The sequence below is a fragment of the Mesoplodon mirus genome (genome assembly GCF_964341445.2).
Source record: "Mesoplodon mirus genome assembly, chromosome: 9".
NCBI lineage: Eukaryota > Metazoa > Chordata > Mammalia > Artiodactyla > Ziphiidae > Mesoplodon > Mesoplodon mirus.
In genome coordinates, this window is record NC_138985.1 from 82,318,654 (window position 1) to 82,341,730 (window position 23,077).

General features: G+C 38.3%; 2 protein-coding genes across 3 annotated transcripts in view; one reads left to right on the top strand and one right to left on the bottom strand.

Annotated features, from left to right (window-relative positions):
- The window catches only part of TFEC (transcription factor EC), a 662,156-nt gene that overhangs the window by 493,567 nt on the left and 145,512 nt on the right, over positions 1 to 23,077 (bottom strand). The gene's annotated exons all lie outside the window — the stretch shown is intronic.
- On the top strand, positions 10,795 to 18,028 carry CAV2 (caveolin 2). The gene is made up of 3 exons (XM_082632572.1): positions 10,795 to 11,098; positions 11,435 to 11,622; positions 16,053 to 18,028. Exons 1-3 carry the CDS (start codon positions 10,949 to 10,951, stop codon positions 16,201 to 16,203), a joined length of 489 nt encoding a protein of 162 aa, XP_082488698.1. The 5' UTR covers positions 10,795 to 10,948; the 3' UTR covers positions 16,204 to 18,028.

Consider the following 23,077-nt stretch of genomic DNA (forward strand, 5'->3'; position numbering starts at 1 on the left):
CATTCTTACATCATTGCATTTTTCAATGAAGAATCCAAGGATAAAAGAGATTGAGTAACAAAGCTACACGGATAGTGATTTTAGAACAGGAATTAAAACTTAACCCTAAATTCATGTTTTTTCTACTACATGATACTTTGGGGTGGGGGGCAGATTCTCCTTTCCTAGATCTCCTGAACAGCCCCCATCCCTTTAAAGCAACAAAATTACAGTGTCCACCATCCATAGACCAGGAAATGGGAAGGCAAGATGATCTGAAGACTGTTATCAAGCTCGGATGCCAATAGGTCCCAGTTTGCCCATGACAATCTCTGTCTTTGCTGGTTGTCCTAATATAATTATCAACAGTGCCCCCCTTTCACTCTCAAAAATGTTTTGGTTTGGACCTGAGATGCTAACAATGTCTTCACACCATGAAGGTTAATCAGAATCATCAAGGAATTAGATCAGTACTTCTCAACTGTCATTACTGGCATCAAAATTATAGATTTGTAAATGTGCTACAGATTTAGATATTTTTTAAAGTTGTATGAAGTTAAGCTAAAAGGGAATATAGACGTTTGAGGAAGATAAAAACCAGGTGAGCAACTAGACTGAAGAGACAACAAAGACAAGAGAAATAGAGAAGTCATGGAAATGTAAATGAAGAATTGTAATACTGGATGTGTCAACATATTTGTAGAAAAATAACTCACTTACTCATAAGACATTTTAAAAGACTGTTTGTAAAAGCAAGGTACTCCCCAAACACTTGATATTATCCCTTCCCAGGAAGCAAGTACAGTGAATAAGAATTCATTTCCCACTCCCCAAAGGGACATTTTAGCTAGGTTGATTATTTTGGCCCCTGTATGGTTTCCAGTGACCCACCCCTCGGAAAGAGTATCAGTCTCAAACCAGTACTTGGTTTGCTTCTCATCTACCTCCTGATTTTAAAATAACCACAGGGATATGTCACTTTTTACTCTTGATGTTGCCAATCTTAATATTTTCTTCATTCTTGTTGAATTATCTAATTCTTACAATGTTTTTGCTATTTAAATTCAAAGTTGTAGGTACACATGGTGATGTGGAGCAACTAGGACTCTCATTTACTGCTGGTGGGAGTATAAATCAGTATAATCACTTTATAAAATTCGATGTATCTACTATAATTGAACATACATTTACCCTTTAACTCAGTGAATCTTCTCCTAGATATAAACCCAGCAGAAACGTGTCCATATCTGCACCAAAAGACATATTCAGAAATGTTCATAGCAGTATTATTCATAGCAGCCCTTAATAGCAAACAACCCAAATATTCATCAACATTAGAATGGATAAATAAATTGTGGTTCAGTCATATAATGAAACACTATACAGCAATGAAATGAGACAAAATTAAAATGAAAAAACTACTACTCCTCTATATAACATAGGTGTACTATTTCACAGTCATGTTTAATGAAATGAACTGGACTCAAAAAAAGTTTTATGTATGATTCCTTTCATGTAAAATTTGAAACAGGCAAGTCTAATGCATCATGTTAAAGTTCAGTTACTTTGGGAAGGAAATGAAGTTGGTGAGAGACATGGCAAGAGAGACTTCTGAAGTCTGGTAGTGTTCTATTTCTTGAGCTGTGTGGAGGTTATAGGGTATGTTTTCCTTGTGACAACTCATTGAGCTGCATATTTATGATTTGGTATATATATATATATATATTGCTGTATATATATTAAACTGTGTATATATTATACTTTGTAACAAGAATATTCATTAAATACTTCAACAAGAATATTCATTAAATTATGCATTTTTTCACAATAAGTCTAATTAACATCCATCATCACACATAGTTACACATTTTTTCTTGTGATGAGAGCTTTTAAGATCTACTGTCTTAGCAACTTTCAAATACACATTATTGTTGACTATAGTCACCATGCTGTACATTACATCTCCAGAATTTATTTATTTATTACTGCAAGTTTGTACCTTTTGACCCCCTTTACCCATTTCATCCACTCCCCACCCTCTTTGGCAACCACCAATCTTTTCTCTGTATCTACAAGTTCTATTTCTTCTTTTTAGATTGCACCCATAAGTGAGATCATACAGTATTTGTCTTTCTCTAACTTATTTTACTTAACGTAATGTCCTCAAGGTTCATCCATGTTTTCCCAATGGCAGGATTTTCTTCTTTTTATGGTTGAATAATATTCCACTGAATATATTTGCCACATTTTTTAAATCCATTCATCTGTTGATGGGCACTTAGGTTGTTTCCATGTCATGGCTATTGCAAATAATGCTGCAGTGAACATGGCGGTGCTGATATCTTTTTGATTTAGTGTTTTTGTTTCCTTCAGATAAATAACCCAAAATGGAACTGCTGGATCATATAGTAGTCTACATTAAAAGATCCTTTGGCTGTTGTGTGGAGAAAGCAATTTATGGGAGAAGAGTGGATGCAGAATCAAACATGGAGCCTGTTGAGATGGTTCAGTTAAGACGTGAACTTAGACCAGGGAAGGGAAGTGAAAATGGAAGAAAGGGAAAGCACTAGTTTTGAAGATTGAACTAACAGACTTGATGGGGAAGGAAGCAGTGAAGAAAATGGAGAAAATAAAGCTGACTCATAATTTTTGAGTTTGACCAACTGTGTGATGAGAATGACCAGAGGGTTGGATATGGGGGTGGACATCAACAGCTAGTTTTTTGGAAATATAAAGTGTGAAATGTCAAAGTTGTCAGAAGGATATATGAATTTGAAGCTTGGAAACAGCAACAGCTAGAGCTACAAATTTAGAAATCATCTCTATTTATAGCCATTAAATTGGAATGCTTCATAACTTGGTTCTCAACCCTGCTTTTTTCAACATTTTATCAGTGACTGGAAAAAGGTATAAGCAAAATCATGGTTTAACAGTAATTTAAGACACTGAAAACAGTCAAAAATAAGAAAATAACTCAAAGCATGACACTATTTAATAGGAATAATATAGTCATCCTCTTAGATTCAAATCATTAATTACTTCATACTAGCAGTGTGACCTAACCAAAATACAAATGAGTACGAAAGACTTAGAGATTTTAATATCCAATAGGATTAATTTGAATCAGCACTAGGAGAGAGTAGCCAAAAAAATCAAAACAGTCTAGTGGTCAATATGAAGAAGGTAATATAGTATTCTTGCTCTACCCTGCACTGCTCAGACCCGAGACCAAGTGTTATACTTTAAGTGTGGTTTTTGAGATATGGAGCAGGTCCAGAGAATAAGAAAATTATAAGAAGCATTTGGTAACAGTGACACGTGAAGAACAACTGAAGGAAATAAATCTGTTTAGCTAGAAAAGAGATTCAGTAGGCACAGGGGTTGGTGTTCAGAAACTACTTTCAAATACTTCAAGAGCTGACATTTCACATTTTTTTTAGCTGTAGAAGTCAGAAGATGATAGAGAGATAAAGAAAAAGAAAGAAAGAGATAGAAAGAAGGAAGAGGAAGGAAGGAAGGGAGGAAGGGAGGGAGAGAGGGAGAATTTTAGGTAGATAGATGACCCTGGCACATATGATGAAGAATGTTATAACAACCATATTTGGGTTGCTTTGTAAATTCCCCATTGCTAACTATTCCAACAGAGCCTGTATGCCACTTATGAAGATTCACTGATGGGTGATCATTAGTCTAGAACCTCTAAAGTTCTTCCCAACCCTGAGATATTGCTAGTAAGACTGTGACTGGGGAAAATAACACTTTGAAAAGGAAGAGAGCAAGAAAGCAAGAAAGAGAGAGGATGGAGAGGAAGAAAGGGGAGAAAAAGGAAAACAGTTCTGTCATGGAAGCTCTTTCTCTGGCAGGAAAAAACAAACCAACAAGAAAACACTGAAGAAACTTAGGGGAAAATAAGATCCATGGCAGGAATGTAGACTTCTAAAGTAGGTTTTAATAGCCCCAAACATCTCCCTACACCTAAAAGAAATTTAACTGCATTTTAATCTTTTCCTAAAGGACAGTCCAACTCCTATAGATTATCAGCATCCTATAGCTAAAAATAACTTAAGGCTAAACAGTTTTTATTTGTCACCTCTTGCTTCTTCTATTATGCTATCTTTTTAATAAAAAAAAGACTTGCAATACATACATGGTGAAATTGGATAGGCTTTTCCAAGACAGTAAAATAATAACTCTATTTTTTGGCTCCAACATTTAGCTATTTGTGCTCTACTCCTTCAGAAAATACTTTGCTTTCATAGTAAGAGTCTTCAGAACCAAGTAATTTGAGTAGCATGCCCTTTACAGCAACATTCTGCAAATTCTACTATTTCCAAATAAAGTAGTGTGCAGTTTTTCAGGACCACAGTGTTTTACTATCTAAGTTTATTTTCAGTGACTTGTTTATCCAAGAGCTTCCAAGGACCATAATATTATTTAAAAAGGAAAAAAAGCATACTTGTTAGTAAAATGTGTAATTATGTGAATATATATAGACTGATAATAAGTGAGAAGCAAGATTTTTATATTCACTTACTATTATTAAGGGGAAAATAGTCACTCTACCTATCTGGTAAATAATTGTTATCATATCCCAAAAGTGAGATGGTGACATAAATACAGATGTTATAGGAAACTGTGTATATTTCAATGAAGTTTGTTGTTTCTCTTGAGGTTAGCATGATGAGAATGTTCTGAATGCTTCAAAGGATTCCTATCTTTTTTTTTTTTAAGAAAATGCAAACATCTACTAAAGTTGCTTTTGAAATAATATATTTATTCATTTAGTAATTATTTAACTAGAGAAGAATTACCTTATTCAGACATACAAGAATGTCAATAGTCCTACTGGTAATGAATTTAATAAAGTAACTTTAAAATCTGCATTTGGATCCAATCCTCTCCCTATTCTAACAAGGAACCTGGAAGTTAATAAGCAGTTGGCAGGCAGTGAGGGTCTAACTAGGCTTCAGTGGCCCAGAAAGAATGGATACAGACACCTGAATTGACTAATTTATTTCATGTCTTTATGTAGTGTAGAAATGTGCCTTACAGTTTCATGTAACCACGGAACAAAAATAGACATTCTTTTAGTAAACTCTCTGGAAACAAAATTCTTCCCATATATTTATTGATAGGAAAACATAATCTAAAAATTCTTCTGCCCAGCCCCTTGGCAGCCTCCCGGTCTTCCATGTGCTCCATGCAGTTGGATTCCCTTTGCTCTTTTTTTTTTTTTTTTTCGGTACGCAGGCCTCTCACTGTTGTGGCCTCTCCTGTCGCGGAGCACAGGCTCCGGACGCGCAGGCTCAGCGGCCATGGCCCATGGGCCCAGCCGCTCCGCGGCATGTGGGATCTTCCTGGACCGGGGCACAAACCCGTGTCCCCCGCATCGGCGGCAGACTCGCAACCACTGTGCCACCAGGGAAGCCCTCCCTTTGCTCTTGACTCCCAGATGACTCTCTCAAGAATTAAAGGTCACCTAACAGACACCAAAGCAGTAATTTACAAGAACCAGGTAGAAGGCATTCTGTGTTTTTGTCTTTATTCTTCTATTGGAAATATGCAATAAGACTAAAATTTATTAAAAACAAAAACTAACAAACAAAACAAGCAGACAAAAAACTTTCCAAACTTTTTTCTTTTGACTAATGTAAATTAACTGTGTCATTTTTAAAAGTTGGCATTTACTCTAAATGAAAGTAGAATAACATTTGCAAAAATAAGAATTACTGGAATTACTAGAGAAAACAAAGGCTTCAAATTGAGCTAAAATATTTTTTTTGTCCAAAATAAAACCCCAAATTAAGAAAACAACCTCTTGATCTTTTGTTTTGATAACTAGTTCTTATTGTGCACATTTCAGTTGGTATTTGAAAAACATTTAACTATGCAGCTTTGCAGAAATATGTTCTCATTTGAATGTAGAGGAAGTTGTGCTTAATAAGAGTTTAATTTGAAAGTTAGTGCTTACCAACACTTAGTGCCTATTTCATGTTCTGGAAAGATAAAATACCAAAGTCCTGGGGAGATGTCTTATTTATACATACAGTATTCCAGAAATCAATGGGATGCTCAAAAGATTAAACAGGAACATCCTTTATTTATGGAAAACAGGATTAAAAAAATCCAAAATTAATTGTCATGCATTGTTTTGAATGAGAATAGAATGACCTATCTTATCAGTTCTAGTCATGAATATAGACTTTTCAGGAGTGTACCTTCTTCATCATCTATTTCTAATAGCTAAGTATTCCCAAACAAAAGTTAATTCTGGAAATTCTTGTGTATGAAAAGAGGTTATGGCCAGAGGTGGTACTGTTTGAAACAGCCAGAAGATTAAGCTGGTACCAATTACAAACTAGCTACTGTGCGTTAATACTAAACTCAGAATTTGCTGGTTCACTCAGAATTTGCTGGTAAAGGCTAATTTTACCCAAAATGTGAACAGAGACAAGTGATAGGTAAGAAAAAAAATGAAAAAGCTTTTATTAAATGCCACACAACTCTCTGGCACCAGTCCACAAAAGTTAATTATTGAATAACTTTAATAACAGACAGTTTTTATCTGTTCCCTTAAACATTTTTGTGGGAGCCCTGGGGAGGGGATAATTGGAGGGTAGGGGTGAAGGGGGGAGAAGATGAAAAGATAAATGACTGAAGATGGAGTACGGGACAGGAAGTTATGGAAGGAAGTTTATGCAAAGCCACTATCCACAAAGAGAATGGCTCATGCAAGATACTGCAGGCCTTTCCAAATTTCTCAGGCTTTGCCTTGCTACCAGCAAGGAAGTCTGAGAAGGGATGCTTAAAGGACTTGGTAAGCAACCATCTAGCTGTTCCACCAACAAATCCATGAACTTCTCAGTTAAGGTCACCTAAAGCTTGCAAGAGCTATTCAGTTGCTGAAGAGTGTCAAAAACTACTAAATTTCACAGCCTTAAGATGGAATCAAGAAGTCCCCAAACCTCATTTTTCCAGCTATAATCATTCAAACAGCCCTGGCCTTTGTAAGGAAAATGTAGGAGGCTGCAAGGTAGATAGGGCCTAGCAGTTGTTTCTTTCTGGTCTCTTAATGAGGTATATGTACATCCCTCAAATAATACCAGCATTATATTGAAAATCTGTAATTTAACTGATGATAATAAGTTCTGAAATTTTTACAGGGCAAACAAGTATCCTTAAGGTTAATTTTAAAAATCCCTGGAGTTACTGACAAATTGGTATTACAATTCTGAGATTTAAGCATGGGTTTGTAAATGGACAGCTGGAGCTTAATTATTCCCATTCACATGAAGAACTGTTTCAGCAGTATCTTATCCAATGGTTCTCACCCCAGGAAAGGAGGGAAAAGGTGATTTTGGCCTCCAGGGGACATTTGGCAATGTCTGGAAATATTTTTGTTTGTCACGACTGGTGAGTACTACTGGCGTCTAGAGGGTAGAGGCCAGGGATGCTGCTAAACATCCTGAAATGCACAGGACAGTCCCTACAACACAGAATCGTCTGGTCCATATATGAATAGTGTTGAAGCTGAGAAACCCTGCCTAATCCAAATGCTTTAAATATGATTAAAACATAATAGTGAAATCAAGAAGTCATTATTTTCGTTAACAACCAGTTTTCACAAAGGTCGTTTGAACACAACCTGCCTAAAGTTGTATGTAAGCATACAGAGGGAAAATATATATATACATATGTGATCTGGAAAAAATAAAAAAACTGAAGAGAAAAATAGATATTTTTATGCATGAAAGTATTCACATATAATTTTCAAGGAACCAGAAATATAATTTTCTTTCTTAGACACTATGCTGAGAAAGGTGAAGAACAAAATGGTTATAAACTATCCTACTCAAAAATACTAATATATTATCAAGTTGTTATTCTTCAAATATATTAATAACCATTGGAAAATCAGCCCTCTTGTACCAGTGCAGAAAATAAATGCACCGGTATGGGATTTGTTATGAAATTTTTTAGTTCCTTGGGTTATAGGGCAATTTTAAAAAATTAAAGAGAGCTTACTGGAGAGTTATTCTGTGGAATGGAAGATCCTAGAGAGTGCTCAGCTATTTAGCTCCCGCCCACCTCCTTTCTTCCCCCTTTTCTGGTAGATCTCCCACTTAGGGGAAACAGGATACTACTTGCTGTGGTAATCACTCTGGTTTAAACTCCTTGAGGACAATAGTAGCTAAGATTTTCTAAGCATTTACTAATAGGATAAGCAAAATCATTGTTACAGCTCGTCTCAAAAAATTTTATGTATTAAAATGGTGAAGTGGACAAGAATTTCATCAAAATAAGAACCTTCACTGCAGCACTATTTACAATAGCCAAGATAAGGAAGCAACCTAAATGTCCATTGATAGTTGTATAGATAAAGAAGATGTGGTATATATATATACAATGGAATATTACTTCACCATAAAAAAGAATGAAATAATGCCATTTGCAGCAACGTGGATGGACCTAGAGATTAATACTAAGTGAAGTAAGCCAGACAAAGACAAATATCACTTACATGTGGAATCTGAAAAAAAAAAGATACAAGTGAACTTAAATAAATACAAAACAGAAATAGACCCACAGACATAGAAAACAAACTTATGGTTACCAAAGGGGAAGGGGGGGGGAGAGACAAATTTGTAAACAAATGGACAAATGAATTGTTCTCTTTTAAGCTGCACATTAAATACAACAAATCTAGATGGGTCTGGATGAGTTTCTTTTAACTTAGGTTTTAGAGACACTTTTTCATAGATACCTACCATTTTACAAATAAGCTATCCCATTAAAACCATGTTAATTTTACCTTCCTTTTGGCCTCCTCTCCCTGCCACCTGAAAAAAATGAGTCAATTACTTGTGATAAGTATTGCAAATATCTTACTAATCCCACTGGAAATGTAAATGTGGCAAGAGGACAGAGAAGGATAAGGAAAGAAGCCCTAATGCCAGATTTTCAGCCACTGCTTAAGCCCACTCTAGCACTATGGGAATGACTTCCTTCTTTGGATGAAATATCTGGAAATCTTAAACTTTAAACTTGAATTTTAAGTTTGAGGAAAATAAGTTTGTACAAAATGTTATTTAGCTGTAAACTCTCTCTTCTTTTCCATCTCCTGGTAATTGATATAACGGATTTCCTTAAGGATTAATGTTTTCTATTCACTTTGATAAACAGTTGTTGGGCAACAACTCTAGTAAAGTCCCAACTCTCAGAGTCAAGTGTGCGTTGGTGAATGGAGGAAGTAGAAAAATACAGAAAAAGCAATAAGCAGAATGTCTAAGTCATCACTTTGGAATTAACTGAACATAGATAAAATTGGGAAAGAAAATAAGAAATAAGGGAATGGGCAAGCAGAACCACTTCTGGGAGAGAAGGGGCAAAGTTTGCATAAGATTCAACTATGCTAACACTCTACAGCGTTACAACACTGCCATACATACACAGTAGTAGCAGTAGGTAAACTTTTTATTTAATTATTAGACTATTGAGTTTTGGCTCCAAAGCATTTTTCCAATTTGGATCCTGCTGTTTATTCGTATTTTTTCAAAAATAGTCTTTTTCTTTCAGAAGAAGTAATTCTTCAAGTCTAGTTCACACAAGGGGATTTGATATGTTCAGTGAGTTCCTGTATTCAGCAATACCTATGGGGTGCCTACTATGCCTTAGGCTCTGAGCAAGCTGAAGGCACCCCCTCAAGTCTAGGACTCATTATTTCGTTTTCAGCAAATTTTCACTAGGTGCTTTTCCTCCCCCATGTGTAAGTCCACCAGACCTTAAACCCTTTATGAACATGCAAGCTCCTCCCTTCTGAAAGCGTTTGTGTGAGTAGTTCACAGGCTGGTTCGTCTACTGCAGTGTCACTTTATGATAGGGGTTTGTTTACATGGTTCCTACAAGGTAGTTGAAGTTGTGACTGCATCTTAGAGATACCTGAAATCTTTCAACAGGATCTGATCCAAAGGAAAAGTAAATTATAATTTAGAGAGTGGAAAAAAAAGTCAGACCTCCCCTTATGGTCTGAAGATGCAAACCCATAGGGGCAGGAGGCTCATGTACCAAGTTTCATATTCTCATGGTGCCTCCAGCTGACTCACATACTCTATGGGCACTGGGATAGCTGAAGAGCTGATGCGCTTGCGGGGTCCCCTGGCACTTGCAAGGTTGCCTGGCAATCAGGTGTGTTATGGCTCCTTATCTCATAGTGCAGCAGTAACAACGTTGATTGGAAGCGTCCTGTGTGTAGGGACCACGTAAGAGGTTTGCTTGAATTAATTCATTTAATTCTCACGGGACAACGCTGTGAAGCAGGCACCACTGCTCCCATTTTACAAGGAGGAAGCTCCTTATAAGGAGCCTTCCAAGAGGCTCCGTACCTCGCTCCGGAGCACACAAGGTAAACGGTAGAGCCTGCAGGTGAAGACAGGCCTTCATATTCGATACTCCCACGCTCTTAACCACCAAGCTGCCTCGCTGCAGTGTGTCCGTTATCCCTGGGTCAACCTGCCGGCTCTTACGCATCCAATTCTAGGTGTCGTGCAATGTGACCCAAGAAGCCTTCCGGCCCCTCTGTGGGCCGAATTCGGGTCCTCATCCCCGAGACACGCTTCGCCCACCTGGGCAGGGCCGGGATCTGCCTGGTTGGACATCCCCCTGATCCCTCTCCTGGCCTGGGCCGGACTGGGACCCGACCAGGGACGGGCGGCGGGGTGAGCGGGGAGGGAGCCATCTCGCGGGCTGCGTTCGGCCCCCGCCCCCTGGCCGGGCCGAGGGGCGGGACCCGGGCCGCGCGGGCCCCGGAGCAGAAGCCGGCAGCGGGAAGCTACCGCAGTCCGGGCCGCGCAGCGAGAGGAGAGGCGAAGCGAGGCGGGGCGGGGCCGAGCGCAACGGGAAGGGGAAGCCGCGCGGGCCGGGAGCCGCGCTGCGCCAGCCGGGCTGCAGCTGCCGCGCACCAAGCGCTGAGATGGGGCTGGAGACTGAGAAGGCGGATGTCCAGCTCTTCATGGACGAGGACTCCTACAGCCGCCACAGCAGCGTAGATTACGCCGACCCCGAGAAGTTCGTGGATCCGGGCAGCGACCGAGATCCCCACCGGCTCAACTCGCATCTCAAGGTGAAGCCTGGGGCGGGCCCTACCCTGGGCCTGAGGCTGACCCAAGCCCCCGCCAAGGCCTGGGAGTGGGGGTGCCCCCTCTAACTTGCTCCGACCCTAACTCCCACCCTCGCCACTGGGTCAGCGCCGCAGGATACGGGATCCGGATTCCCTCTGTGGGGCCGCCTGAGTAGCCAGGAATTCCTAGCCAAATTCCTGTCCGCCCACCGTGACCCTAAGAGAAGGTGGGGCACCACAGCCAAGTCTTTCTTTCTTGCTTCTCCCACCCGAGCTCTCCTGGATCCTGGAGAGGCAGGTTGGGCGACAGTTCAGGATCCCTGAGTCTTGTCTCCGCAGGTGGGATTCGAGGATGTGATTGCAGAGCCCGTGTCTACGCACTCTTTAGACAAAGTGTGGATCTGCAGCCACGCTCTCTTTGAAATCAGCAAATACGTGATCTACAAGTTCCTGACGGTGTTCCTGGCCATCCCCTTGGCTTTCGCTGCGGGAATTCTCTTTGCCATCCTCAGCTGTCTGCACATCTGGTGAGAAGGGGCACACTGGGGTGGGCCGGCTTTCTGAAACGTAGGAATGTTCTTTGCCACCTGCCCCCTGCCCTCCCCTTCTCCCAGGCCGGCTTGCAGGCGAAAGAAGGCGCATCATCTCTGAACTCAGTAGCAGAACTGGGAGGCCTTGAAGGGTAGTGTGCTTTCTTTAGAATTGTAGGTTGGGTTAGGAGTTTAAACAGAAGAAGGAAGGTCCCTCTGTCCACGGGCGTGATCTTCCTTCGAATGCTGAAGCCCAGCTGACTGTGGAGGTGGTGATCTGGAAGCCATGCTTCCAGCCACAGGCTGCTCTCTCATAGGGCCCTGTTTTGACTTGTGCCCGTGGTTCTGGGCAGGGCTCTTATTTCTTTCATCACCTTTTATTCAGTCACCACCTGTGCTTGGGGTAAAACAAGAGATCTCTGAGCAGAATGCCAGTGACAGTATCATTGCAGAGGGATGTCAGACCTGGTTATGGAGAGGCGGCTCCAATCCTGTCACTGACAAATGTCAAGGATGAGAACAGAGGAGAGGCAAGATGTGTGCAGTTAAGGTGAAGGGGCCCCCAGCACACATGAATGAAACTCAAACTGCAGGATAATGAAATGAGAAGGCTTCCAAGTTACTTTTTCACCTATGAGGCACCAACAGGAGTGGCATCTAGTAAAAGGGAAAATAAATATAGAAACCTGTTGGACATTTTGGGACATTTTGAGTAATTTTATTCACACACAAAATGCATCATAAAGCTATAGAGAACATTTCTAAGCATTAAAAAATTTAAAAGGAAATGTCATATTTTACCAAGAAGTTTTGTTATTGTTGTTTTAAAAAATGTCCACTTTATTCTGAGAGGAAGAACATTCAGATTATCCCCTGTATGGCAACAATTGCCAAGCTTGTCTTTTAGGGCAGTCCTGCAGAAATGTATAACCCCAGATGTCTCTATGTCTTTCTTAATCACTTTATATGGTATTGCCACACCCTAATACATGTTTTATTCATTGTTAGAAGTTATGAAATTGTTCTCCATTCCCCTTTACCATCTGAATCAATTTCTTTAGTCAGTTAGCTAGCTAGTTAGTTCAACCAAGAAAATTTATTGAGTGCTTGGTTTGTGCTGGCCACTGGGCCCAGAATGAATAAGATGCAAGATCTGCCTTCAGCTTATTCACAGCACATCAGGACAACTGGCTAGGTACAGAGGTGGCTGCTGAGGAAAACCCAGCTAGATCTGTGGAGGAGGGAAGCACTGGGAAGGCTTTTAAAAAGAAAAGGGTCTACAGAGGCTTTTAAAGGATAAATTGAAGTTCACCCAATAAGTAAAGGATAAACAACAAACATCAATTTAATTTGATCACTAAAAACTGTAAACAACTAAACTATATTGAAAGTGCCAAAAAACTGACAGAGGAATGAAAATCTTTGCCTTTTTACATGAGCAGATCAACAAAGGATGTATAGTTAAGCTTATATTTTGACATTAGCACATGCATTTTTTTTAAAGATGCCCAAGTCAGCACATAAAATTTTGGATTCCTAATTGAATAAAACCAGTCATCTAAACTCTGTGTCCATTTTCTCACTTTCCAAAATGTGAAAAACTGAGTGACCACATAACATATTGTGAAATGTTGGCTATGAAGCTATTTGGAAACATGGAGTGCCAGTCAACAAAGCTAGGCTTTCCTAAGGCACTTGTGGAATAACTGACAACAAAAAGGTTTCCATTTACTAAATGGTGGAGAGATATAAGTAAAACTACAATTAACCAAATGATGCTTCTCTCCACCTGGCTCTCCTGAGAATGGGAGATGTTTTTTGTGTAGTGCTTGCAGAGGTGAATCATCAAACCACTTCTTTTTCAGCCACAGAAAATGTATTATTTAACTTCAGCTTATTTTTCCAAATTACATTCATGTGGGACATTAATATTTAACTGTCATACATTTGTCATCAGGCAGCTGTGATTGCAAGTAGAGGAGTAACTTCAAACAAAAATGTTTAAAAGTTAGTTTAAACCATGATAAAATAGATTTATCATTAATGGATCACATTCCAGTGACACAATAAGACCAGATCAAGGAGAGGCCTTATAGAAGAGCAAACACATTTGAGTAAACTTGTTTTCTTGGTGATCAAAGCTATGAAAATATGCAGTAATAAGTTCTTTGAACCATACTGCATGGTCACAATGGATCTGACTTTAGATTATTTAAACAAACAAACAACAAAAACAAAACACTCAGAACTCAGTCTGGTGGTGTTGGATCCTAGGCCAGAAGTACAGGTCATTAGGGACTGGTGAATTGGTTTGAGTCCATACCATAAACTGAGGTATATGCCATTTGGCAACCACAGGTTATTGGTCATAAGTGGATCATATCAAAGAAATGTGGCTTGGACCCCTCTACCTTTTATTTTTGCTGGGATGCAATTCAAATAAATGGTTCAACTGATGGAAGTCCAGTAGTAGCAGTCTCATTTCCCAGAAGACTCTTTAATATAGCAAATTGCTGTGACAAGGCAGTCTTATGACACTATAGTTAATACAAAGCTAAACAAAAGTCCCAGTTCTAATGGATTTATTATCCAATGGATAAATATATACTCTTCCTAATTATAAGATTTATTTAAGCAATATTTGGTTGGTCACATAGAGCCCCAACCAAGTTTTGGGTCACTCCAAATTGCCTGGAGTTTCCAAAAGGAAACTAACTGGGATGTTGAGAACACAATTTAAGTTTGTTGTCAGTGGATCACTGGATCCTCTGATCCAAAGTGAGAGAACAGCAACTTGAAGAAAATAAAATTAAAATGAGTTCACCACATCCTATGAACTGAGTCCTCAAATGTGGGCAATTGCACTTTGCTGCACTTTTGTCCTGTGTTTAATTCCCTCTTAGGACATGGAGATCTAAGGAGTTAGGGGAAAGAAAATTTCTCAGCCTAAGAAAGAATGGAAAGTGCATTATATTCTGAGGGAAGTGAATTTGGTTAGGAAGCTTTCCAAACTAAACTTAAGTCAAATTGAGATTATTTTTTCGTAATTGTTTTCATTATATATTCTGACTTCAAAATAGTTCTATTTATTATTCATTATAATGACAGCATCATATGGACCTGTCAGGGATGCATAATAAGTGTTAATCCTGATAGCCGGTCTATAAGATTTCCTATTCTTACTTTAATTTGTAGTGATTTGCCCAAGGCCACATATCAAGTGAGAAACATAATGGGATAAGAAGTCAAAAGTTGCCATCATTCAGGTTTCTGTTCAACTATTTAGTTCTGAAACACCTAGTACTTTTCTTTAAAAAATTGCTTCAAGTCTTTAGCACTTGGAACAAAACACAAGATAAATATAATCTATGCAGGCAGTCAATATGAATAATTCAGTATTCTAAAAATATCTCAATCACTCAAATGCCTGATCTTCTCTTTACTTTGGGCTAAATACAACAGACCTTTATTTAAGTCACATTTTAATAGTAAACCAAGAAAATCAACCTTACTTCTTTGTGCCCACCCGAGTAATAATAAAAATTCTATTGAAGCCCTCCAGCAATGCCTGAGAGTTCACAAATACTTTTGTGCCCAAAAAGCATTACTATGACAAAGAACATTATTCAGAGAACTACAGAAAAAATTAACCAGCCTGAGGAATATGAAAATATGTGGTTATCTTAAGAAAAGGCATAAAGAAAAAATAAGTTCAGGATACTCTAGTTTTTCTTGTCTAAGAGTTCTGACATAATTGAAGGGCTCTTTTAACTGTACTACACAACCCTTTTCAGTGTGTGTAATTACTATGGAAAATTAATAATATAAAGCATATGAGAATGCTAAATTCACTTCAGCTCAAATATTTACTAAGGGTAAAGGATGTCCTAACTTAAAAAGCTTACATTCTAATAGGAAAGACAGAAATATAAGTGGTAAGCATCCATTATGATATCTTTTGGTAAATTTGAGGATTAAGAAGTTTGTTTCAGTACTTTAGATGCACAAAAAAGGGGTATCCAACCCAGCCTGGTCCAACAGGGAGGAAGTGGGATGAGACAACAGGAAAAGCTACCAGGAAGTAGAACCTCAGAGACATATGAAGATTTAGGCAGGTTAATGTTTAGGGGCAGAGATCAGGTAAATAAATTTACTATTTTCTTTATTTTTTGCTTTACTATTTTAGATTGCCTGCTACCAATAGAAAGAATATTGGTGTTTATCATGTACATTCTTGTTTATTTTTTTTAAGCAACATATGTTCTGTGCATCTTATCATGATGTGGGTCACTGTTCATTTGTTTCAAATGCTCAATCCGGCTTAGGTGAACCGGGCCATTGATATATCTTTTCATGCATGTGCAATAGTCAGTGGCCTTATTTGGTAACACTAATAATTTTTACACATCTCTCTTCCTCCATTCCAGGATTATAATGCCTTTTGTAAAGACCTGCCTAATGGTCCTGCCTTCAGTGCAGACAATATGGAAGAGCGTGACAGATGCTGTCATTGCCCCATTGTGTAGGAGCATAGGACGCAGCTTCTCTTCTGTCAGCCTGCAACTGAGCCATGACTGAATACTTGGACCCCAGGTCCAGAGATTTGGATACTGTAATACTTCTTTGTTGTTATAACATAAAGGCACTACTGTTCTGTTAATTCCCCAAATGTTCAAATTAAGAAAGCTATTAAGATGGGCAACCACATGTAGAAATGTTTATTTTCAGATCTTTTCAAATAATGCTTTTCTCTATTAAAAGCCAAGGATTTCATATCTAACTTTATAACCAGAATTATTCAGTAGGTTGGCAACACTTAATTTTGAAGGCAGACAGTTCTTGCTTTAGTATGTAAGTACACATTTTGTAATGATGAATCTATAATGATCAAGGGACATTTCTCTCAAACACTACAGTAGTTTTGTGTACAACTGCTCATAAAAATATGGAATTTCTTATTTTTCTTTTACTTTGGAAGTAATACTTTTTAAATTACCTTTGCAGGTAAAGTCATGGGGATACTGAGAGATAAGATAATACAAAGATTCTAGAAATTACAGTAACAAAAGCATACAGTGAGGATAGGGGCTCTCAAATATGATAAAACAAATGTGAAAATAGATTCATGAAAATATGTTCCTTTAAATAGGGCATAGTTAACCTACAGGCATATTTAACAAGATGTTTCAATTTACTGTATATTTTGTACTTATTGTAAATGTTACTCTAATCAGATTGCTTTAAAGAACTCATTATATTTGTTATCTTGTTGAGATAATATATAGGAGTAAATGTATCTTCCACAAGGAACTTCACTGGAGAGATTGCACTGTCTTGATTACATAAGCATATGCATCTTCTTTGGTAATAGAATGGAAAAGAGAGATATACAAGGCTTTTCTTTCTAACTTTTCCAAGCAAAATCCTGAAGTGTTTTATGGCTGACGTTTATCTGGCTGTGATCTTAATACGAACCCAACTGATATTTCATCTAGGAGATGCTTTCTGTCTTGTAATTAGAAATTAAACCTGTATTCTGCATTCCTATTAATGTTTCGCTTTACCTTCAAGTAATATTGCTGCTATTTAATAACATTTTAAAATAAAGGCTATTTCTAAAACTTAAGTACAATTTCAACTACAGTAATTCATGTAGTAATTTCAGGAGAGTTGTCAATTTACTGGGTCCATGCTACTGAGCTACGTATATATAAATTAAAAACTAACAGCTGCAAACTTTCAAGATGTTATCTAGTATGAGTCTTGTTACACAGTATAAAATTATTCTTATTATTTTTGAACTGTAGAGTCCTATGTCAGTGTTATGAGTCACTGTTGTTTTAAAAATCTCTATTGCAAAATGATAGGCATGTACAAAAGATGTCTCTGATGTGAGTGGTTAACTATAATTTGCATATCTTAAAAGTGTATAAATGCTCAAATTTCAGAATTACTATTAGAACTTGGATTAACATTCCTTTGAATATCTTCACAGAGGACAACTCCTCATTCAATGAAGATTAATTTTATTTTCCCAAATTCTAAGGCTGGTGAATATACAGGATGATTGAACTGGAATACTATTGGGGACCAAAGCAAATGAATGATCAGATTATGAAACTCATATCCTTTTTTTTTTTTTGAAACTCATATCCTTTTGAAGGTAGCTACAAAAGAGATTTTTCAAAGCTGCCTTAGGCCATTCATCCTTAGAAAACACTCTCATGATCATTAACTTCAAGCATTACTACTCATTTGACTATATAGATGTTACTATATAGTTAGTTAAAAAGGTCAATAAGTCTCATGACTTTATACCTTGTATTTAAGATGTTTTTAAAAAATATTTGGATATGTTGATTGGGCAAATGTATTTGATTAATAAAATATCTATTTAAATAAATCATGAGCTTCTATCTTCTAGTTATTGGCAAGTTTTAAAGCCAAAATATATACACAGTCATATAACAAAACCTATTAACTTGCAAAAAGTAGAAAATATGATTTCCTTATTTCTGAATAACATTGATCATTTTCAAAATAACTTTTTATTGAGATTTGCCATTAACTATTTTATTTCAAAGATTGAAATTTTGTACCAAGTGAATCCAGGTTTCATGTGCAAATATGTTGGTTCTTTTATTTGGGGGTGGGGAAGAGGTGGGTGATGATGGGACTTTCCCAGTATCCATAATAAACTTTTAAAAAACTCATAAAATGTGTTTATTGCTTTTACTACATGTCAAACTCATCAATAAAGAACATTTTTTTTTTTTTTTTCTTTTTGCGGTATGCGGGCCTCTCACTATTGTGGCCTCTCCCGTTGCGGAGCACAGGCTCCGGATGCGCAGGCCCAGCGGCCATGGCTCACGGGCCCAGCCGCTCCGCGGCATATGGGATCCTCCCAGACCGGGGCACGAACCCGTATCCCCTGCATCGGCAGGCGGACTCTCAACCACTGCGCCACCAGGGAGGCCCAATAAAGAACATTTTAAAACTAATTTTTCCTTATTAAAAAACTCATAATATATAAAAATACATGAGTTATTGCTTATTCAGGAATGTATTTGTGAAAAATTACAAGATTGGTAATTTAACTTTTTTGTTTACCCAGCATTTAAGAGGTTCCCTATAAACATTTCTATCACTTGATGAATATGATAGAATAGCATGTTCTTAAACCAACCATACTTCATATTCTTCATGAAATAAAGTATCTTGCTAATGCTAAATAAACTCATATTTCTGTTTTCAATTTTTTAAATAAGAAAATAAAACAATATAAATCACATGTTCTTGGATACCAGTACCATGAAGCCAGACCAGAGTCCAAAATTATTTTTGGAAAGTCAATATGTGAAGAGTAGTTGCTGATATTGGCATAGATTTTCTTGTTGTGAGTTAATCTGGAAAAATGACCAATCTCCAATAACATAACATGCATTTAGCTTTTTAAAGTGCTCTTTTAAGTTGTGAAGAACTTAAAAGTCCCTCTTTTCAATAGTTGTCTACATCCCATGAATTTATTTAAATGCCTTTCTTGGGAAGCTGTTGGAGTTTAGTGAAAAGAGCCCTGCCCTCCAGGTCAGGCATCTGGATTCCTGTCTCAGCACTGCCATTACTGAGGTGTGTCACCTCCTGCAAATGGTTTAATCTCAAGGTCTCAGTTTTCTTATCTTTAATGAGAGGATTAGACTCAAGGATCTCTTAGGAGCGTCCCATCTCATTGTTTCCTGTGACTTCTGTAGAATGAAGACTTGCCTATGTATATGCATGTATATGCAATCTTGCTGTTCAGTCCAGGAATTTTTTTAAAGGCATTTTTTAAAATCATGAATTTTCTATCAATTAAAGGACTGGCATGCTATAAACACAGGAATTAATGCATTCACTTTTCACAGTTCTGTTGATTATGAGACTGTGTATGCGGCTTTGATTCTTCATGACAGGGATTTCTAGATTTACAACAATTCTAAGTCTTTATTGTTGTGACAGTTTCCCCCCAATAATATGTTACTCTGTATTTTAAATGAATTACAATTTATTTTATTTATAGATTTTTCTACCCAAATCACTGCTATACCACCATAATCACGGCCATCTTCATCTTTTGCCTGCCTAGTTGCCACAGCCTCTTAACTGGTCTCACTCCCAGCTTCAATATGATCTTTTCCAATCCATCTTCCCCTTCAATAAAGAAGTGATCTCATGAAGACTCCGTGTCATTCCCCTGCTTAAACTATCAATTATATGCCATTGCCCTCAGAATAAAATCCAAACTCTTGAGCAGTGTTCACAAGGCCTTCACTATCAACCCACTGTTGTCTTCAGCAACTCTCTTCTGCAGCCCTCACTGAAGTGCCCAGCCCTCTCCTGTCCATGGCAGCATCACTCTTCCCCTCATGGCCTGTCTAACCCTTCCTGTTTCCAGAACTCCGCCACATTAAGTGCTGCTTCTAAGTCTTCATATAAAATCTTGTACAAACCCCTATTATCACTTACCACATGGTAAAACTAACCCTGTTAAATAACCCCACTAGACTGCTGGTTAGGTCTTTGAGAACCAAAAATATGACTTCATCTTTGTTTCCTGGGGTTCTAAAATGGTGCCAAGCACTTAGTGAGGTCAATCAGTATTTTCTGAATGAACAACTACATGAATAAATAATTGAAGAAAATTTGGGATGATTGCAGAGCTGGAGTGGGAATCACATTTTGACATCATAATTTTCTTCATTTGCATGAGGGGTTTGAAAAGTACTGATCCTAATAAGATTTTCCTTCTCATCATTTTCTCACTCATGAATCATTAAGTTGGGAAAATGAAAATGTATGTAAAGCATATCAAGTATATTTCATCTTTTGGGGTAATGCCTACCTTTACTCTCAATTTTCTTGCCTGAAATTTATTTTCACGGCTTCAGGGGTAGGAAATGCTAGTACTTAAAACTGGTTTGGAAACATTCTCTCTGGCATTTTAGAATGTTGCTATTTCTTTTACTATCCTATTTCCCATTTTGAAATTTATACTAAAACATTGTCTTTATCGAGTTTTACATGTTAGAAAACACAGTCCCATACACTGTCTCATTTGAATCCAGAACAAATTAAATAGCATAGTGGAGAAATCACATAAATAATGGCTCAGCTTCTTTAGCTTGCAATTTCATCATTTTTGAATGTTTACTTAAGATAACAAGAGCTTAAAGAATTTTTACAAGATTACATATTACTTTCAGATAAAAAAAAAAGTAGGTAGTGTTGCAATGAAAATGTTGCACCACTAATGCAACTTATCATAAATCAGGATTTGGTATATTTCCTTCCTTCATGGTATATGTGTATGTAAGGAGGACAAGAGAAGGAATTGAAGGAGGAGGGAGCAGAAGATAAGGATATACTAGATATCTAGGTTATATTTTTTAGGAATAAAAATAATTTTGGCTTCCATACCTAATCTTCCCAATTTCTTCTCCCTCTTTACCCCCAAATAGCCAAATGAGCAAAAGAAGGCACACTGTTGTATTTTAAAACCATTTTTGCATCCACTCTTCAGCTTCTTTCTTCGGACTATATCTGAACTGCCACCACTGGAGCCTTACACCTTGATGCTTGTTTAAATGAATGATACCTTTGGGTGAGGTAACATTTCAGTCTATTAGTAGACATCCATTACTTCACTGTGAATGGATGATCTGAGAAGGGGATGCTGAAAACTATGTTAGGGGCCCTAGCATGAGGGCCTTGAGTGGAGTACCACCTGAGAGCATCTTACACATTAAAAGACATGCCACCTAAGTTAAAGTCAAGACAGAAAAGGGAGAACAGGAGGCTCCAATGACACAATCTTTACCCTTCACAGTTTTGCTTTTGGATACCTCTGTTCAAACCCCTAGTGAAGGGGTCAATAGAAACTGAACAGGGTGGAAGGAGTTGAAGTCAGCTAAGACCATAAAGGAAAGTTCCTTATGTCTTGTTAAATGAAAAGGGCCCTGGGAGGGGGCATGAGGGCTCTCCTAGAACCCTGTGCCCTAAAGACAATGGCAGAAGAGCAAAAGTTAAAATGAAAACTGTACTACAACTTGTGACCATCTGTCTCTCTTCCACCTCACCTCTATGTGCTGTTGACTGTTGCCATGTATCTGTGGCAAAGAAAGAAGACCATGCAGCAGTCAGAGAAATCAGAGGACACCACTTCAACAATTATCCAAAAATAGGACAGACACCTATCTGCCTGCACTTGGACGTGTCAGGTCATTCAGCTTGGCTGCACAGCTGGAGAAGTTGTTTTGCCATTATAGGAAGAGGTAGGGGTGGAGAATGATGAAAGAAAGGAAGAGACATGATTCAGAGAGGGAAAGAGCACGTAACCAAGGGCAAATATTTCTCCCAGACATAAATGGATCAGGAAGAGATAGGAGCTACAGGTCATCTTTGGAGCATTCTTTTCTCTCCCTGCCTCTGAGTAGCTTGTCATCGAGCACCTGCCAGTAACAAAAGGGGAGAGAAGGGCAGGAGGCAGGACCTGCCTCTCTAACTGAATGGCACAACAGTTCCAGCCAAGTGCTGGCTCAGCTAACTGGGACAGTGAAACAAGGAGTCATTTGGAAAGTTGCAGGGATAAACACAGCATTTCCCAGGGAGGCAGGTGGCAAAGATAACATGTTTCTTTTACTGAGGAGGACACCGGTTGGAATCCTTCATGCATTACAACAGTGGGAGAATCCTGATCTCTGGTACAAATAATAACATTTCCATTTGTTAAGCATTTATTACTTGCTGGGCGTTTATTTAATCTGCACAATAACTCTATGATGTGGGTTCTATTATTGTTTTTCAGATGAGAAAACTGATGTCCTTAAGTTGAAGAATTTTCCCAAGATCACATGGGAGTCAAGATCTGAGCCAAGAGAGTCTGACACCAGAGTTCAGGCTCTTAATCACTACAGAGATTATCGGCTATTTCTAGGATGTGCATATGGCTGTTCTAATGACTAATTCTGCCTTCCGACCAAAATCTTCTTTTTCATTCATTGTTCAGTCATGTCACCTTTCCTGCTATGACAAGCACCTTTTTTCTTTCCTTTCTCCCATAAATGGAGTCAGTACAAAGTCCTCAGTGGTGGGAGCTCCCTACAACCTGGTATCTGGGCTCCCTGTACCTTCCTCACTCTGCCCCCTTCTAATCCCTGAGCCCTCCCCTAGCCCTATTATCTACTTTCCTGAGCACACCATTTCCTTCCCTGTATGATCTGTGCCCTAGGCCCTAACACTCCAGCTAATGGCAGAAAAATATCTTTCAGGGACTTCCCTGGCAGTCCAGTGGTTAAGACTTCGCCTTCCAATGCAGGGGGTATGGGTTCTATCCCTGGTCAGGGAGCTAAGATCTCACATGCCCCAGGGCCAAAAAAAGATCCACCAGGGCTAGCAGAGATCCACCCACTCTTCTGCT